The sequence below is a fragment of the Labeo rohita genome, chromosome 2 (genome assembly GCF_022985175.1).
Source record: "Labeo rohita strain BAU-BD-2019 chromosome 2, IGBB_LRoh.1.0, whole genome shotgun sequence".
NCBI classification, from domain to species: Eukaryota; Metazoa; Chordata; class Actinopteri; order Cypriniformes; family Cyprinidae; genus Labeo; species Labeo rohita.
In genome coordinates this window covers 5,412,646-5,430,037 of record NC_066870.1, presented here as the reverse complement: position 1 = coordinate 5,430,037, position 17,392 = coordinate 5,412,646, and the positions used below count along the sequence as shown (strand labels likewise).

The following is a 17,392-nucleotide window of genomic DNA, read 5'->3' as shown; positions in this document are numbered from 1 at the left end:
GGTGTCATTTCTGAACGAGGCGGCGGGAAGGGTTTGTACCACGGATAGCGGAGGAGCTGTGGCCCTGTCTTTCTTGTAGGGGCAGGTGTAGGTGGATCAGGCTTTGGTTTTGGTGGAGCATACAGTTCAGGTGGTCTTGGTTGGGTTTGGGAGTGATGAACCCAGTACGGGATTTGAGGAAAGCCTGCTGAGGAGGGAGCAGCAAGTCCAGGTTTTCCAAGACCTAAAGAATACACCAAATTGCTGGGAGGAAACATAGGTGCCCACTGCACAGGTGGGACAATGGGTGCGGTGGTAGTCAAGTTACGTTTGGGAATGCTTGTGGGTTTTAGTAAGGGAGATATAGGGGGAGCAGTAGGAGCCTCGGCAGGAGGCAACAAAGGTTTTCCGGGATATAGCACAGCTGCACTTTGACCAGGATCAGGGATAAGACCAAAGCCAGGCTTAGGGTACCAAGTCTGAGGACGTTTTGTGTAAACAGATGCTTGTGGCCTCTGGGTAATAGACACAATTTTAGGACCTTGAGGAACAATCGTTGGTGGGATGTTTGGAGGAAAAAGTACAAAAGGATAACTAGGAGGAACAGGTTTAAAATCTGGCTGTCCAAGGATGTAATAAGGGAGGGGAGGAGTAGGCAACTTCTGAACTGAACTTGTGGAAGTTGTTGGACTTGTTGTAGGAGTCGGTATTGGCTGAGTGGTTTTAGTAGTAGTAGTAGCAGCAGCAGCAGCAGTAGTAGTAGTAGTTGTGGTGGGAATAAGTGTTGTTGAAGCCAGAGCATGAGGTATAGAAGTTAGTGCACCATTTTCACGTGCAGGCGTGCTTATAGGAAGACTAAGCGACAGTGCTGGGCAGGACAGATTAAACTCGCTCTCCATTGCCAAGCTCAGAGTGAACATCCCATCCTGTAAAGTAAAGCAGAAGCTTAGGATAGGTTCACACTCGTCATGTTTGGTTTGATTAAAACAAACTCTGGTGCAATTGCTCTGCTAGAGTGGTTCATTTGAGCAAGTGTGAACGCTTCCTAAATGTACTCACCCTGTTGCCATCTAAGATGTTCATGCCTTTTTTCAGTTGTAAAGGAATTATTTTTTTTTTTTTTTGAAGAAAACATTTCAGGAATTATCTCCACATAGTGGACTTTTATGGTGCCTGCGAGTTTGAACGTCCAAAATGCAGTTTCAATGCAGCTTCAAAGGGCTCTAAATGATCCCATCCGAGGAATAAGGGTCTTACCTAGCGAAACAATCAGTCTTTTTGCTCGTCTCGTCTAGACTGCCATGGGCATAGAGACAGAATGCATTTAGACCACACCAGGGGTGAAAACAATCCAACGCTCTCCACTGACATGGAAGCTGCCTCCTTGTCATTTCTGACAAAAAACCAGAACGATGTGTGCTGTGTGACAATGTGTACAGTAAACAAGCTAAAAACCACAAAGCTACATTTTTATAAACTGTCCACCCACAAAAAAGTGAGCATTTAAAGACACAAATAGTTGTGAATGTCAGGGTATTTCACGTTGAGCCATTCAACTGGATATTTTCTCCAGTAAAAGGTAGGTAAGGAAAAGGAGCACTAACATAGACCAATTAAATACCGTGCTGATAGAATGTGTGTGCTAAGCAAAAGCGTGCTATTTGATCAAACAGCCAGTAAACTTGGAGAATTTCAAGATACTACAAACAATAAATACAAATGAACGTGTTAATGTGTATTTGTTTTTGTTGACAATATTTTAATAATATTTGATGATTATTAACATACAAGCATTACAAAAACTGATGCATGTATAATTACAATACAAAGTAACTTTAAGTGTTGTTGCTATATTTTCTAAAATAAGGTACATGTAATATAAAAGCATATGTGATGAAGATGTTCTGCAAGTCTCGAGCGCAATGTATACTTCATCGTCCGAATTTGTTCACTTCATTTCATTCACTCCTTCTGACATCGTCCACTTAACTGCCATACACTACATAGGGATTAGTGACTGAGTGAAAGAGTGAACGATTTCGGACACAGCTCATATCCGTGCTGCCTGGCCCGGATCGGCACGGAATGGAACAGTTAAGCAAAGAGAACAGTTCGGCCCAATAGTGGAGATATATTTTTCTCAGGTTCACATAGGGTGGTGAAAAAAATCCTTCAAAATAATGATCGTTTCCTGTCGCGATTAATTTTTCCTCCAGTGGGCACAGTCTCTGATATGTTGTGCTCTATTTTTGTATCCTTAAACACTCATTTTTTGGGTCGACAGCTTATAAAAACGTAGTTCTACTTTTTTTAGCTTGTTTAATGCACACCTTTCCGATCACCTTTCCTTATAATGTGGTAGTTAGGAAGTTTAGCGGCTAAACGTGCCTAAATGCGGCTAAAGTAAACAAGATCGTCATTCCACAGAGTGAAGAGAGGGGCGGGGTAAGCAGAGCTCATTTGCATTTAAAGGAACAACCCCTTAGAATGAGATGATTTTTGCAGAGCTCATTTTGACAAGGTAAAAAGGGTGTTGTTTTACAAAACCATTAAGAATTCTTATTCAAAGTATATAGAGACTTTTCATTAAGACCCTTAAGAATCATATCAACTTGTGGAAAATGGGCATCCGATGACCCCTTCAAAGCAGCGCTGAGCAGATCGGTGAATGGGTACTTTGATGATATACACCAATGGTGCCACTTTTGCTTGGAGTGAGTTCCGTCACGAAACGTATGTAATTCAACCCAACCAAACAGGTTATGAATGCATCACTATGCCTTTAGATTTGGTAGGCTATCTTTGGGTTCGCTGTCAAAAATGCCTGTGTGAATGCTAAGTGGACCAGGAACAAATGTATCATTTTCTATTTTGGTCTGGACCAACTGAACCAAACAAACTGAACTACAAGTGTGAACACACCCTTAGTGTATAAGATGAGTGACAATGAAATTCACGGAAAATGCAGAACACTTTGTATACCTTTGGCTCTGTGCATGGCATATATGGGGCATGGATGACCAAACCTTCTGGATGTGACACCAAGCTGTATCCACATCTAGCTGACACTTTCAGAAGAGGCTGCCATTCATTCATTACTAGATTCAAGAAGAAAGAATCAAATTCAGACCTGTAAAGTTTACATCAACCTATACACATGAACATGGAGCTTTGTTACCTTTAATCTTCAGGTTCTCAGAGACTCCTCTATGCAGCCTCACAATCATGCCGTTAGTGTAGCAGGAGACAGTTGGCGCACTTTTCACCGACGTCAGTGAGGAACAAGACACTTTCACGGGCAATCCCCACCAGAGTAAGGGAAGAACAAAAGTGTCTCTCTAAAAACACAAAAGGGAAGGTCAGAAGAAATAAAACATGCTATATTTAATTTACATTAAATGTAAACACAAACCTCATGCATTACGTAACATCCATCATATGGAATAACGAAAACAAAGTCTCTCCATGTTTTCAAAAATCTATGCCCACACTCCGAGGGCAACTGTGACAATGGAAGTGGTGGGATGCTTCCTAGAGAAGAACAAAAATAACTTTCGGGGAGGCAAACAACAAAGTTCAAGACATAAAGGTAAGTTATGAGAAGCAAACCTCTGTCAATAAGAAAGTTGGACCCAAAAGGAGCCTCTGGTCCATGAACTGTCAATTTCATCAAATCTCCAACACAATCCACCTTGGGTCTCATTCCAAGTAGCCTTTCTACTGCTGGAGAGTGCATGGTGTTTAGACCGTAAACCTGTCCCCAAAGAGGCTGCATCTTCATCCAGCCTTTTGAAAGAAGATACAGAAAAGGTGAACAGAAAGACAAGTCCACACTGGAAGTTAACACCGTGTTAAGGGAACACTCCACTTTTTTTGAAAATGGGCTCATTGTCCAACTCCCCTTGAGGTTTTACAATTTTCGAATCCATTCAGCCGACCTCCAGGTTTGGCGGTAGCACTTTTAGCATAGCTTAGCATAGATCAGGGGTGCTCAACCTTGTTCCTGGAAATCTACCTTCCTGCAGAGTTCAGCTCCAACCCTGATCAAACACAACTGAACCAACTAATTAGCATCTGAAGGAGCACTTGATAATTACAGACAGGTGTGTTTGATCAGGGTTGGAACTAAACTCTGCAGGAAGGTAGATCTCCAGGATCTGGGTTGAGCACCCCTGGCATAGATCATTGAATCTGATTAGACCGATAGCATCTCGCTCAAAAATGACCATAACGACGACATTATTCCTATTTACAACTTGACTCTTCTGTAGTTACATTGTGTACTAAAACTGACGGAAAATGAAAAGCTGCGATTCTCTAGGCCACGGCTGGTCAACCCTGTTCTCGGAGATCTACCTTCTAGATCAGGGGTGGCGAACGTCGGTCCTGGAGAGCCGCAGCCCTGCATAGTTTTGCTTCAACCCTAATCAAACGCACCTGAACAAGCTAATCAAGGTCTGAAGGGTTACTAGAAAGCAACATGCAGGTGAGTTTTAATTAGGGTTGGAGCTGAACTTTACAGGGCTGCAGCTCTCCAGGACCAGAGTTCGCCACCCCTGTTCTAGATCTACCCGTTCTAGGCTGATATGGCTAGGAACTATACTCTCATTCCAGCGTAATAATCAAGGAACTTTGCTGCCATACCATGGGTGCAGCAGGCGCAATGATATTACGCAGCGCCTGAAAGTGACCGGCACTAAGTTTGTGTAGATGCAGTAGTGATGGGAAGTTCGGATCATTTTACCGACTCGGACATTTGAGTCTCGTTCAGCAAAATGAACGAATCTTTTTTCGAGTCATTTCGTTCATTTTAACAAAAATAATTAAAATGCTACGTTTTACCTCCCTAACACATCTACTGCTTACACAAACGTTGATCACACTTCAAACGAAACAAAACTATAATGCTATAAGAAACAGAAAAGATTAATTCATTGTTTATCTGGGTCTTTAGTCTATGATTCGCTCACCTCACCTCTTATCTGACAAGTTTTCGGGTTTGAGTCGTTCATTCATCACGTGACCCCAATAAGCTTAACCAACGTAGTCTGAGCCGGAAAGAGAATTGATTAGTTCATCTCTCCAGTCCTCGGGTTTGAGTCGTTCGTTCATCACGTGACAGCCCCATAAGATGAACGAACGACTCGTTTAGAAAACTCTAAACAGGTGAACTAATTCCAGTACAGAACCTAATAGGATGTTGCGCATGCGCGACTGAACGAATCACTCCCCGAGACGACCCGTTCGTCCCGAGTCACATTAAAGATTCGTTCAAAATGAACGAATCGTTCAAGAACGACCCATCACTACAGAGTTGCAGCCGGCAGAGTTGACGGCTGCGTAATATCATTGCGCCTATGGTACGGCAGCAAAGTTCCTTGATTCATACGCCGAAATAAGAGTATAGTTCCTAGCCATATCGACCTAGAAAATCACAACTTTTCATTTTCGTCCGTTTTGTACACGATGTAACTACAGAAGAGTCAAGTCTTAAATAGGAAAAATATCGAAACTCTTTGGTCATTTTTGAGCGTGATGCTAACGGTCTAATTAGATTCAATGATCTATGCTAAGCTATGCTAAAAGTGCTACCGCCAGACCCGGAGATCGGCTGAATGGATTCGAAAACGGTAAAACATCTGTATAACTCTAGAGGAGTTGGAAAATGAGCCCATTTTCAAAAAAAGTGGAGTGTTCCTTTAAGAATCAAAGACGTTTTGAATAACTAACGATATGAAATAACAAAAAAAAAAAAAACCTGACTTTAATGCATTCAGCAAATCACAGGGACATCATTACCTGAATCATCTGATTGGTATGCGTTGTCATCGGCTTGACTGTGAGAATTGAGGTCCGAGAAAAACTGACACTCCCACCACCACTACCATGTGCTTTTGAAGCTTGATCTTGCCAAATGAGAAGGCGGCCAGCCTGTGCTCCAGATTTTGGCGTCTCGTGCCCTTGATCAAATGACTCCCTTGTCCGTGCATTCTTATTAAAAGAGCCCGCTGAATCAAGACTTTTTTCCTCATTAAACACCACAAAACCACGAACTTTAATAAAGCTAAACCAAATAAAAAGAAAACACGTCAGGATTTGTTTCTCGTTAAACGCCATTCCACAAGACCGTTTTGCATACGCACCACACTACTGCAGTGTGTCGCAAAAACCCGGCTCATTTCAAGCATCTGATATATATAAGATCTTACGACTACAATTAGTGCATGTCTGGTAAATCAGACGCACCTGTTAAGCTGCCTAGTGAGGGGAATGAAGGGATGCATGCATGGGCTATGTATGTAGACTTATGCACCCATATGACATGTGTGTGTGTGTGTGTGTGTATATATCTATATATATATATATACACACACACACACTTAAGTGTAAATTCTATTTTGTTATGTATATATATTGCATATATTTTCCAGTTTCAAGACTAGATGGTATCCTCAAGTGCCAAATTAGATGTTGTGATGTGAAGCGCATACTTCATATCTGATAAGCCAATTTTACTGGCAATAGGATTAAACAGAGTCATCTGAGGTTCTGAATGTTTGTGATTATAGCGACCCCTTCAGGTCTACCCATAAAAATTACAAATTAATGAGGCTTAGTGAGCACTGAAAGCAAAAAAATCATCTTTAATATCAACAATATGGAAGTTCACATTCTAAACAAGTCATTTTCTGATACCTACCATCACCTACACTGTCACTTGTTGACTTTATTTGCTACAGATTGATACAAAGATGCTTGAAGACAAACAAGTGAACAAAATCATTTTTCTGGTTGGAATAGGTTTATTTGATCTGTCTGTAAACAAGGTGGTTAAATCATGGCATTTGTTTTTTTTTTTTTCTTTCCTTCCACGCAAATCGAGTTGAATATCAGCTGGTCAAATGTAAGAAGGGAGAGAATTGGACATAATTTGATGCTTTTCTTTAATCTGTACATTTTCCACATGCCCTGGAGGTTGAATTTACGCCAAATATCCCAAAGGTGCCACTGAAGAATTGACTCCTCACAAGGCAGCAGTTAAAATCCATCTCACAGTAGCAACAGATCAGATCTACATTATGGCACAGGATACACAGCTTTATTTAACAAGTTTCCACAATACAACTGACTTCGACTAGTGGTCTTTTTCCAACTAATACCACCATATCCCAGAAAAAGTTAGTGTACACAGTTTACTTCAGTATCTTTTTTTTTGTCTATTTAATGAAGCATTTGTACCGTGCTATGACAGTTTGATACATCGCAATTAAGTAGTTTACAAGGCAATGACTTCCAAATGGTTTCATTCTTGAAAAGAACAGATTAAAAGTCAAAAATGTTTAAGAATTTTTGAGGTGACATGTTAACAATAAGACTGCCATTTCATCTATTCAAGACATTCATGAGAGGAACTCTCAGGTAGTTAACATACATTTTTTAATTTCAAACTGTTAAGCCAGTAATAGTGTTTTATTGAAATGAACTTGGTGTTACATTGTGTATTTGAAGTGTTGAAAATTTAGTGTTATATAAAGTCAGCAACAGATGAAGCTAGCAGTCATCCTTCACAACAATAGTTTGGAGCACTTCTTTTAATCCCACCGGATGCAACAAAAAAAAATTGGTCCTATTAGAGAACCCAAAGGGAAATGAACAGAACCAGATGTACATTGGGATGGCAGCACTTTTTGTCTTAAAAAAAAAAAAAAAAAAGGAAAAAACAAAAAAACAAAAACAAAAAGGACAAACAAAAAGAAATACATTTTACAGGAGCTGGCAAACAACAATTATAAGTGCCTGAGCTATTGTAGCGATGGAATGTCCATACAGAGTCCGGGATGCAAAGGCTCTTGGGGAACAACTTAACCCAAACCTTGTAAATGCTGATCTGCCACCACACTCAAAATATTCCAACATTAGACCAATGACTTACAAGACCACATCCAAATACAACAGCAAAAGCATTTGATATAAGGTTCTCAAACTAAAGAAGGTACAGGGCATATAATAGTAGCCGGGGCTAGGTGGTGCAGTTCACGAGGGCAGGGGGCCAGGGGTGCTTACTAAATGAATTCAGAAAAGAAAATAAAAACAATAATAATAATAATAATAATAATAATAATAATAATAAGCAAAAAAAAAGGTTACGTGACTGGTTAACTTCATTCTCAAAGCTGAGACGAGGTGGTGTGTAGTTAGTTACTGGAAAACGATGATATTGACCTAAAAGATATGCATGCACTTTTTCCATCCTGGACATGCTGTATACAAGGAAGACCATGAGAGCTCAGCAAGGGCTCAAAGCACTTGAGAGGCGTCAATCTATCTTAAGCTGGTTCATTAGCAGTGCCTAAGGAAAAAAATTGGACTGTGTAGTGACTTCATTTACTTGGGAATTTACACAAACTCAATGGGTCGTCCAATTTTTTTTAAAAATTCTTCATTTTACATCTATGGTATGTACAGTAGTGTTTGTGATTGAACCTTCATAAAACCAACATGCTTGATTTACTGTGGCACAAAATAAAGATGTCGAAACTCAGAAAACTAAAGGACACGGAGCAAAAGGAAAACTTTAAAAAAATAAAAAAAAAAAAAAAAAAAAATGGACAGATATACTTGGAGAGACAACGATGCATCTACTAACTGTTTCTGGTAGTGTTGTCAAGTTGACAAAAAGGGGGCGAGGATGAGGGTGGGGTGGGTAGTGTGGTGCGGTGTATTAAAGTGAGCTGCTGTGTGGATGGATGGGAAGGGGCTGCTTTAGTATCCAACTTTCCTTAGGTACTCAGCCATGCCAAATGCTTTCTTGTTGAGCGATCCTCCGTGGGTACCTTCCTTTCCCATGACTATAACCAACACTGGAGTACATAAGGAAAGAAAAAAGACGACAAATGAACAAAACTGAAAAGAAAAAAAAAAAAAAAAAAAAAAAAAAAAAAAAAAAGAAAAGTCTTTCCCCCCGATGACACGGGGACATTATAGGATATTATCACCATTCTTTCCTTGATTGCTATTAAATTTTTTCAAGACATTAACTGCTTGAAGGAGAAAGCTTAACAGCAAACTTCTTTCTTCTTTCTGTCCCTCAAGTGAAACTAAACAAGCTTAATTACATTAGAACCCTGAATCCCTCAAGTATTTTGCCATTGAGTATGCCTTCTTATTCAATCCGCCTCCATGGACCCCTTCTTTGCCCATTACAAGAACCAAGACTGAAAGAGAAGAAATAGAAAAGGGGAAAGTTGAGAAGCGCGGTGGTTAGGGGGGGGGGAAAAAGGGAACAATCATGAAACAGAGGAGAAAGAGAATCACAATTGCAATCAGAAGTGTTTGCATGCACATGCGCTTCACCATTAAAAGCAACCGAGTAGAGGAAAGTGATTTGTCAAGGAGCTCTGAAGCTGGCTGCTTGAGCTTTGTAGTGACACATTTTAGTGTACAGGAAAGAGGAAATAGGAAAAGGAATTTGACGCTGCCACATTCCAAAGGACCTTCGACTCACCCCACACACCCCAATTCCCTTGAAACAGAGTTACCTTGCAGCTAAATTTTTTTTAACGGGACCACGTTGACGCTATATCAAACGTGCTAAAACACGCCACCCAATTTTGGTTGCGAATGTCTGATCTTTAAAACTTACCATTTGGATTGTGCAAATAATCAGTGTCTACTTGAATTGCGCCCTGATGATTTATTTAACATGGATAATAGGGTGTGGAGGGGTGTTTACCGCACAACCGAATGATTGATAGCCCAGGCCCGAATTCGTTAAACGGTGAGAAGGTGAAGGAAAGTCTCACACTGTTAGATCGAGAAAAGCTTGTACATGCACAGCGCTGAAATCCAGCTCTTGGGAGGAGTGGGGGACAGAAGATCGCACTGGCTTAAAACTATACCTTCCATGTCTGTTTATCCTTATTTTCAAAAAGAGGACCACAAAGGCAGACTGTATGAGTGGGCACATCTTAGCATTAAGGGTCATTTTTCTAAAATAGCTAATCTATAACTGTTCTGAAAAGACAGATTCTTATTAAAATGAATGATAAAAGCATCAAGTGCTTTTCGGGGGTGATCTGAATATAACTGTGTGCTAAATTAAATGTTTTACATGTATAGTTTACCTTTGCCAGCTCTGCCTATGGAAACATTGTATGTCGGCTCTCCATTATGACTCTTTGTCCTGATGTCCATTGTCCAGTCCCCTTCCACCTGAAGGCTGTCTCTGATCACAGAGCACTTCTTTTTCCCTAGGGTCAGCCCACTGGTGAAGAAGCCCTCTCTGTCTTTGCCGACAATGACATCGATTTCATCAGGCTGAAAAATGAAGCATTAAAAAATATATATATATTTTATATCACACACGGTATACAAACTATAAGTAATCACAATAGGAACCATGCTTTTGTAGAAAACCTGAACGGATTATTTGCATGCATCTGCATGGCATGAGTGCGACCAATCTGACCCACTATAGGAATATTCAAAATATTAGCAATTTAGGTTGCACCATTTAAAAAAAAACATAATAGCTCTAAATGCTTTAATACTAAGAGTGTGATGCGGGAAAGAATGAGCATTCACAGGCGACAGGACGCCATCTTTGTGTTCCTGTAGGGAAAAACTTGAAGCACAGGCGCCACTGTCTGAACTTCCTCCTCTCATGGCCTAAGACTGCAGCTAATCTCAAGACTGATCAGACCGAGTCCGATCTCTGAAAGAATCCGGGGCTTATTACCAATCTAGCGAGGGGATCTGTGCATTTGAAGGACTTGTGAAATATAAAAACACAATGCACCACGCGTAGATATGGCAAAAATCGATATTGCTGAATAATGCAAAAGGAAATGTGTGATTTAATCAGAGCCGGGCGCGTTTACACCAAATAAAAGTCGATGAAATTTGAAGAAAACTTGCTATGGGGGTTCGGCTATACAGCGGTTGCACTTTGAATAGGGTTTTTAGATAAGCATAATGTGCTTCATTGTGATATGAGTAATGAAGTCTAGAGGCCGTGGCCACAGCCCTGTGCTTTCATCTGGGCCTCGATCCATTCAGCAGAAACACTTCATTCACTCCGCTTGTTCGCTTTTGTTTGAAAAAAGAAAAACAAAGTTCGGTTGTACAGTTGCAGCTTTGCTATTAATAAACACGATAACAAGTGTTCGTTTTATTATAACGCATGCTCTGAAACCGTTAGCTGCCGCTAGGCACGAGACCGGCTCCCCGTGCACGCGTGCTAATACTGACTAGCTTGCTAACACCCGATTCCCTCCGCTCGTCCTAACACACAAATTACACCCCGAATTCAATGAAAACGAGGTGTTAACTTCACCACGGGTGCTAATTTAGCAAAATCTTACCGTTATACCGCTAAAAGTACCACCCTCTGACGATGCCCAAACGTATTTGGCGTCCGTGTAGCCAACAATGGCGGCATCCTGGCAGCTGCCATCGGCCATCAGGTTATCCACGTAGCTTTGCCAAGACATTTTTCTGTGATTTGAAAGGATATATAGGACGAACTACACCCACTGGAGTGGATTTAACGCTACAAGTGCTAAAGGTCTAGCGAGGATTGTGCGGATGGAGGGTTTTGGCGTCTCCTGTGCTGTCCGGCTCGCTGGCTTGTATGAAATCTCAGCTCGGGCAGGAAAGAAAGCCGACGGACTGAGACAGCGCCTGGGTGTAGTCCCGTGCTATATCCTTCCGCGCAGACGACTCACCACCACCACTGCGACGCTGAACGAAAGTAGACCCTCTGTCCTCGCTGCAGCCTGGAGCGCGATGACGTAGCTGGATCAGATCCAATACGTACTGGATGTCTGACGCGCATGCGCGGTATTGGGGCTGTTATTGACGCTAGTATTCAATGTAAATTAAACTGTATTTACGAGATACAGTTGCGTTTCATTGGCTTACACAAATAATATTATACTGTGATTTTAAACTAGTAAGTGTGTTCAAACTTTATTTAAGCAACGATGGCGTAGTTTTGAATGAAAGAGTTTTAGGATATAAGTTGTTTATTTTATTTATTTATTTTTTTTAATAAAAATGGGCTAATTACAATTTTGTTTGTTCTTTATGAAAAAATGGGGTGTATTTTTTCCTCTGATAGTCTTATAGTTCTGTCAATCATTTGTTCACGAATCTAATATTATTTTTCGTTCTCACTCTCTGTGCCGGGACAGAGTATAAAAGTTATAGTAAGGTGTGTTTTATTTACCAGTGATTTTGTTTTTTGTTTTTAACAAAAAATAATGCGTACAATATGCATTAGACGTATAACCTATGTTAGCAAATAACTGTGCAGGATAGAACTATTTTCTTGCTCATCTGAACGCATGCAAATGTCGCGAGACAGAACCAATCAATTACAGAGAACGTTCTCTCACTTCAGACAGTGCATTCAAACAGGGCTGCGTTTTCCAAAGGTATCATAAGAAAGCATGGATGCTTTTGGAATGGCAGCCCAGGACAGAAAAAAAAAAAAAAAAAAAAAACCTTATGTTTGAGTCATTTCACAATAAACAAATTGAAATTGTAACCTACATAATTTGTGCATTTACATTTATTTAAATTGATGTTTAAAGTTCATTGACCATGTTCTATTTTGTAGTAATGTTAATATATTAACATTAAATGTTAAAATGCATTTCAAATATAAAGTTAAGGATGTATCATTATATGTTTTACTCTTAGTAATTTAATACATGCAATAATTTAAAAGTTAAGTTTAGAAATTTCGTATCGGTATCGATAACGATTATTCTGGCCTTAAAAGTATCGGTATCCCTACACTGTAAAAAACAATTTGTTGAGTCAACTTAGAATAATTTGTAACCTGGCTGCCTTAAAATTTTAGGTTCAGTCAACTCAAAAAAAGTTTATTCAACTTGAAATGTTAAATTGTACTGAGTGTCAACTTAGATATTTGAGTTGACTGAACTTAAAATTTTAAGGCAGCAGGGTAACAAATTATCTTAAGTTGACTCAACTAATTGTGTTTTTTGTTTTTTACAGTGTAGTTATACCGGGTTTTTATAGTTAATCCCATGTCCAACAAATAAATGCACCCACGGTCGGGAACCTTTGTAGTGTTTTGTATTGTATCAGAGGATAGTGTGAAAATAAACTAATAAAGTCTTAATATATATTTAATGGTTGTTGTTTTTTATTATTACTGAAAATGTTTGTAGCTATATTAGAATAATATAAAATGTAAATAAACATAATGTAGCGGCATTAATCTAATATCCCCAGTTAAATTTAAATAAACATGACAGATATAATCAAAAAGACATTTAGGCTAACTCTGTCAGAGTGATCTATATCTTAATAATTAGCTATTTGCATCATGTTACAGTGCTTGTTGTATCGTTATAATAATGGATACAACACTGATATGTGCATCCTGGCGATAACATATGAAATTCAGGCTATTAAAAAAAACCTTTGAAGTTGTAAAGACGAAAACCCTTGATACATGTACTACGTTAGACTTTACTTAGACCAAGTCGTTAGACCAAGCCGCTGTGGATAAAAGTGTCTGCAAAATGTAAATACAAATATGAATATACTCGAGACCAACTACAGCGCATGCGCATAAACATCCAATACGTATTGGATTTGATCCAGCTACGTCATTGTGCTACAGGCTGCAGCGAGGACCTCTTGGAAATGCCAGCTCAATCTCATTATCAAGATGTAATTACTTTAATAACCCTTATTTTTTAACATAAAGTGTGGAAATTGGTTTATTTTATTTTCTCGTCATGGCTCATGAATAACTTTTGTTATATTTTTCCACATGAAGTGTTGTGATATTTCAGGAAAGTCTAAATTAAAGGGATAGTTTATCCAGAAATGAAAAAAAAAAAAAAAAAATCAGACGTCATTTACTCACCCTTGTGTTTTTCCAGAGCTGTATGACACACAAATGAAAATATTTTAAACTATGTTGGTAACCAAGCAGTTTTGACTACCACAGACTTCCCAGTGTTACTGTAGTTAGGCTAACTACTAAAAACATTTAAAATAATAATAATAATAATAAAACATATTTTTGGTCATCTATTTGCCAAGGCAACATTTATAATTTTTATTTAGTTTAACTTAATGTGCTACAATGACAAAAACAAACTAAAATAAAAATAATAAAAACTATATATGTATCTAAACTAACAAAAATGAAAAAACACACAATTAAATATTTAAAACTTAACTAAAACTAAATACAAATTTCACATTTTTCAAACCTTTTTAACTTTATAAAATAAAAACTATAATGGTATGCAATATCAATGATTGATGTCCATTATATGGACCAAAAAAAAACAATAATATATATATATACATATATACACAGAGATCTGACCTCATCATCATCCAGTCTGTCTGGAATGACATGAAGAAACAGAACAAACTCAGACAGACTAAATCCAGAAGAACTGTGACAAAGTCTCCAGGATGCTTGAAGAAACCTACCTGCAAAGCCGCAGCACTGTTAAAAGTTTTAGGCACTTGTGTAAAAATGCTGTAAAATGAGGATGCTGTCATAAATAGATTTTCTTTATCAATTACCTTCTATTAACTAAATGAAATCAACATTTGGTGTGACCATTCTTTGCGTTTACAGCAGCTTTTGCCCTAGGTGCACTTGCACAAAATTTTTCAGGTAGCTTTGCAGGTAGGTCTCTTGAAGCATCTTGGAGACGTTGCCACAGTTCTTCTGGATTTACTCTGTTTCAGTTTGTTCTGTGTCTTAATGTCATTCCAGAGACAGACTGGATGATGATGAGATTAGATCAGTGTGGAGCTTTAACTTACTTTAAACCATTTTTTAGCTGGTGAAAATACTAGTGGCCTAAAACTTTTGCACAGTACTGTATATATATATATATATATTCTCAGAATATCTTCATTTACATTTTTCAGAAGAAATAAAGAAGTTATACAAGTACATAGAACTTTACAAAGGGAATTTTGTTTTAGTACCGCAAATATGGGTCAGAATGGATTCACATTTACCTATATTTGTTTTTAAATACAGGCACATTTTTAAATGTCAAATATCATGTTACTGGTGGCCTGTGATGAAGAGGAACATGACGTCATCTGAGAGGCGGCTCAAGGCAACACAGAGTGCAGGACACACAGAAACCATAGTGTAACCCAGGGGTGCCCAACCCTGTTCCTGGAGATCTACCTCCCTGCAGAGTTTAGCTCCAACCCTGATCAAACACACCTGTCTGTAATTATCAAGTGCTCCTTCGGATCCTAATTAGTTGGTTCAGGTGTCTTTGATCAGGGTTGGTGCTGAACTCTTCAGGAAGGTAGATCTCCAGGAACAGGGTTGAGCACCCCTGGTGTAACCCATGTGTAACACTAATAGAAAACCTGATCAGTTTAGTTCGGACATTCATTTATTTTGTTAATAAGGTTAGGCTACTTATAATTTATAATCATGTTAAAATCATTTTAACACCGTACTGAAGTCTCCCCCCACCTCCAGTCCATTTCATTATAAGCATTTGTGTGTGTGTTAGTCACAACTGTGTCAAACGTCAGCTTATAATCACTGCCATATTTTGTGAAATCTTTGTTAGTCCTGTAAGTAAATAGAGAAAGCAGTTCCCTCCCCATCAGGTCAGCTATTATATTTCCATTTTGTTTTATATCATTTGTGAATGTTAAGCAAACGTTATATCAAATTAAACAAGGAAATCTGTTATATCAGATGACAAATGTTGTCATTTAATCTAACCAATTAAATGAAAACCTAAAAGTTAAATGTTGATGACTTTTCCTTATGTTTTTTTTTCCCTTTTCACACAGAGGCATACAACTTCTACAGTCACCTCAGCAGGGTGGTGATTCACCATTGACATCCATTGTCATGTCAGGACAGATCATGTGGCAAACAGTGAGACAACAAAACCATGACATATTAATATTTACAGGCTAGTCATTCGGGAGACACGCCCATTGCTTACAGTCCTGTTATCTCAACTGCCTTTTTCAAGAAAGCCAAAGAACATTAGGCTATTGTTATCACCTGACCGTGTCACTCCTCTAAATTCAACAGACAACTTAAGATAAAGTTAAAAAACTAAAAAAGTGTGTTGCATTGTTTGGATTAGGCACAAGGGTAAAAAAGGTGGCTGAAGGATAAGGATGTAATGCACATAAAAGTGACTGATTTTACTACAATCTTTGTGAAAAACACATGGTCTAAAATGTAATAAAAGTGGAGCTTCATGAATTGGACATGCCAAAAATCTTTGAAAAATCCACAAGATGGGAGGCTCCTCACTGTTGAGTTAAACCACTTCCTGCTTTTCCTCAAAGTAGGTTAATGGTCATGGATTTACTGCACGTTATTTCTATAGTATACCTGACATGTAGAAAAGGCAATTATTGTATGTTTGGATCATTTGGACGAAAAAAAAATATAAAATAGTGCTAATAGAGGATTCCAGAATGTTCAAGCAATGGAGTGAAATCCGAAGAATCAGTGTGTGCAGAATGCAGATACTCCCCCTACTGGTCAGAGTTGCTATTCTGCACAACGCCACTGCACAAATGCATCTATACAAAAAATAATAATAAAATAAATAAATAATATACACTACCAGTCAAACGTTTTTGAACAGTACGATTTTTAATGTTTTTTTTTTTTTTTTTAAAAGAAGTATCTTCTGCTCACCAAGTCTGCATTTATTTAATCCAAAATACAGCAAAAGCAGTAATATTAATATTGTGAAATTCTTTTACTATTTAAAATAACTGATTTTTAAGTAAATGTAATTTATTCCTGTGATTTTAAAGGTACATTTTCAGCATCATTACTTCAGTCTTCAGTGTCATATGATCCTTTAGAAATCATTCTAATATGCTGATTTGCTGTTTAAGAAACAAACATTTATTATTATTATTATTATGAATATTTAAAACAGTTGAGTACATTTTTTTCAGGATTCTTCGATGAATGGAAAAATCCAAAGATCTGCATTTATCTGAAATTAAAAGCTTTTGTAACATTATACACTATACCACTCAAAAGCTTGGAGTCAGTATTTTTATTTTATTTTATTTATGTATTTATTTTGGGAAAGAAATTATAGAAATCAATACTTTTATTTAGCAAGGATGCTTCAGATTGATCAAAAGTGACGATAAAGACATTTATAATGTTACAAAAGATTTCTATTTCAGATAAATACTGTTCTTCTGAACTTTCTATTTATCAAAGAAACCTGAAAAGCTGTTTTCAACATAATAATAATAATAATGTTTTTGAGCAGCAAATCAGAATATTAGAATGATTTCTGAAGGATCATGTGACTAATGTAATGATGCAAAAAAATTCAGCTTTGAAATCACAGGAATAAATTTCAGTTTAAACTAC

General features: G+C 38.1%; 2 protein-coding genes across 3 annotated transcripts; both read right to left on the bottom strand.

The window, feature by feature from the left end:
* Nucleotides 1-4: 4 nt before the first annotated feature.
* LOC127176626 (uncharacterized) lies at nucleotides 5-6,163 on the bottom strand. The gene is made up of 7 exons (XM_051128399.1): nucleotides 5,779-6,163; nucleotides 3,589-3,765; nucleotides 3,392-3,510; nucleotides 3,158-3,317; nucleotides 2,962-3,077; nucleotides 732-905; nucleotides 5-223 (listed from the first exon to the last, which is right to left on the bottom strand). Exons 2-7 carry the CDS (start codon nucleotides 3,758-3,760, stop codon nucleotides 5-7), a joined length of 960 nt encoding a protein of 319 aa, XP_050984356.1. The 5' UTR covers nucleotides 3,761-3,765; nucleotides 5,779-6,163.
* A 440-nt stretch (nucleotides 6,164-6,603) lies between these two features.
* Nucleotides 6,604-11,741, bottom strand: pfn2a (profilin 2a). Of its 2 annotated transcripts, none has more exons than XM_051138448.1 (3): nucleotides 11,343-11,734; nucleotides 10,104-10,296; nucleotides 6,604-8,840 (listed from the first exon to the last, which is right to left on the bottom strand). In XM_051138448.1, exons 1-3 carry the CDS (start codon nucleotides 11,469-11,471, stop codon nucleotides 8,743-8,745), a joined length of 420 nt encoding a protein of 139 aa, XP_050994405.1. In that variant the 5' UTR covers nucleotides 11,472-11,734; the 3' UTR covers nucleotides 6,604-8,742. The 2 variants fall into 2 exon arrangements, with proteins under 2 accessions (XP_050994405.1, XP_050994413.1); XM_051138456.1 differs by having other exon boundaries at nucleotides 8,785-9,194; nucleotides 11,343-11,741.
* Nucleotides 11,742-17,392: the final 5,651 nt, after the last annotated feature.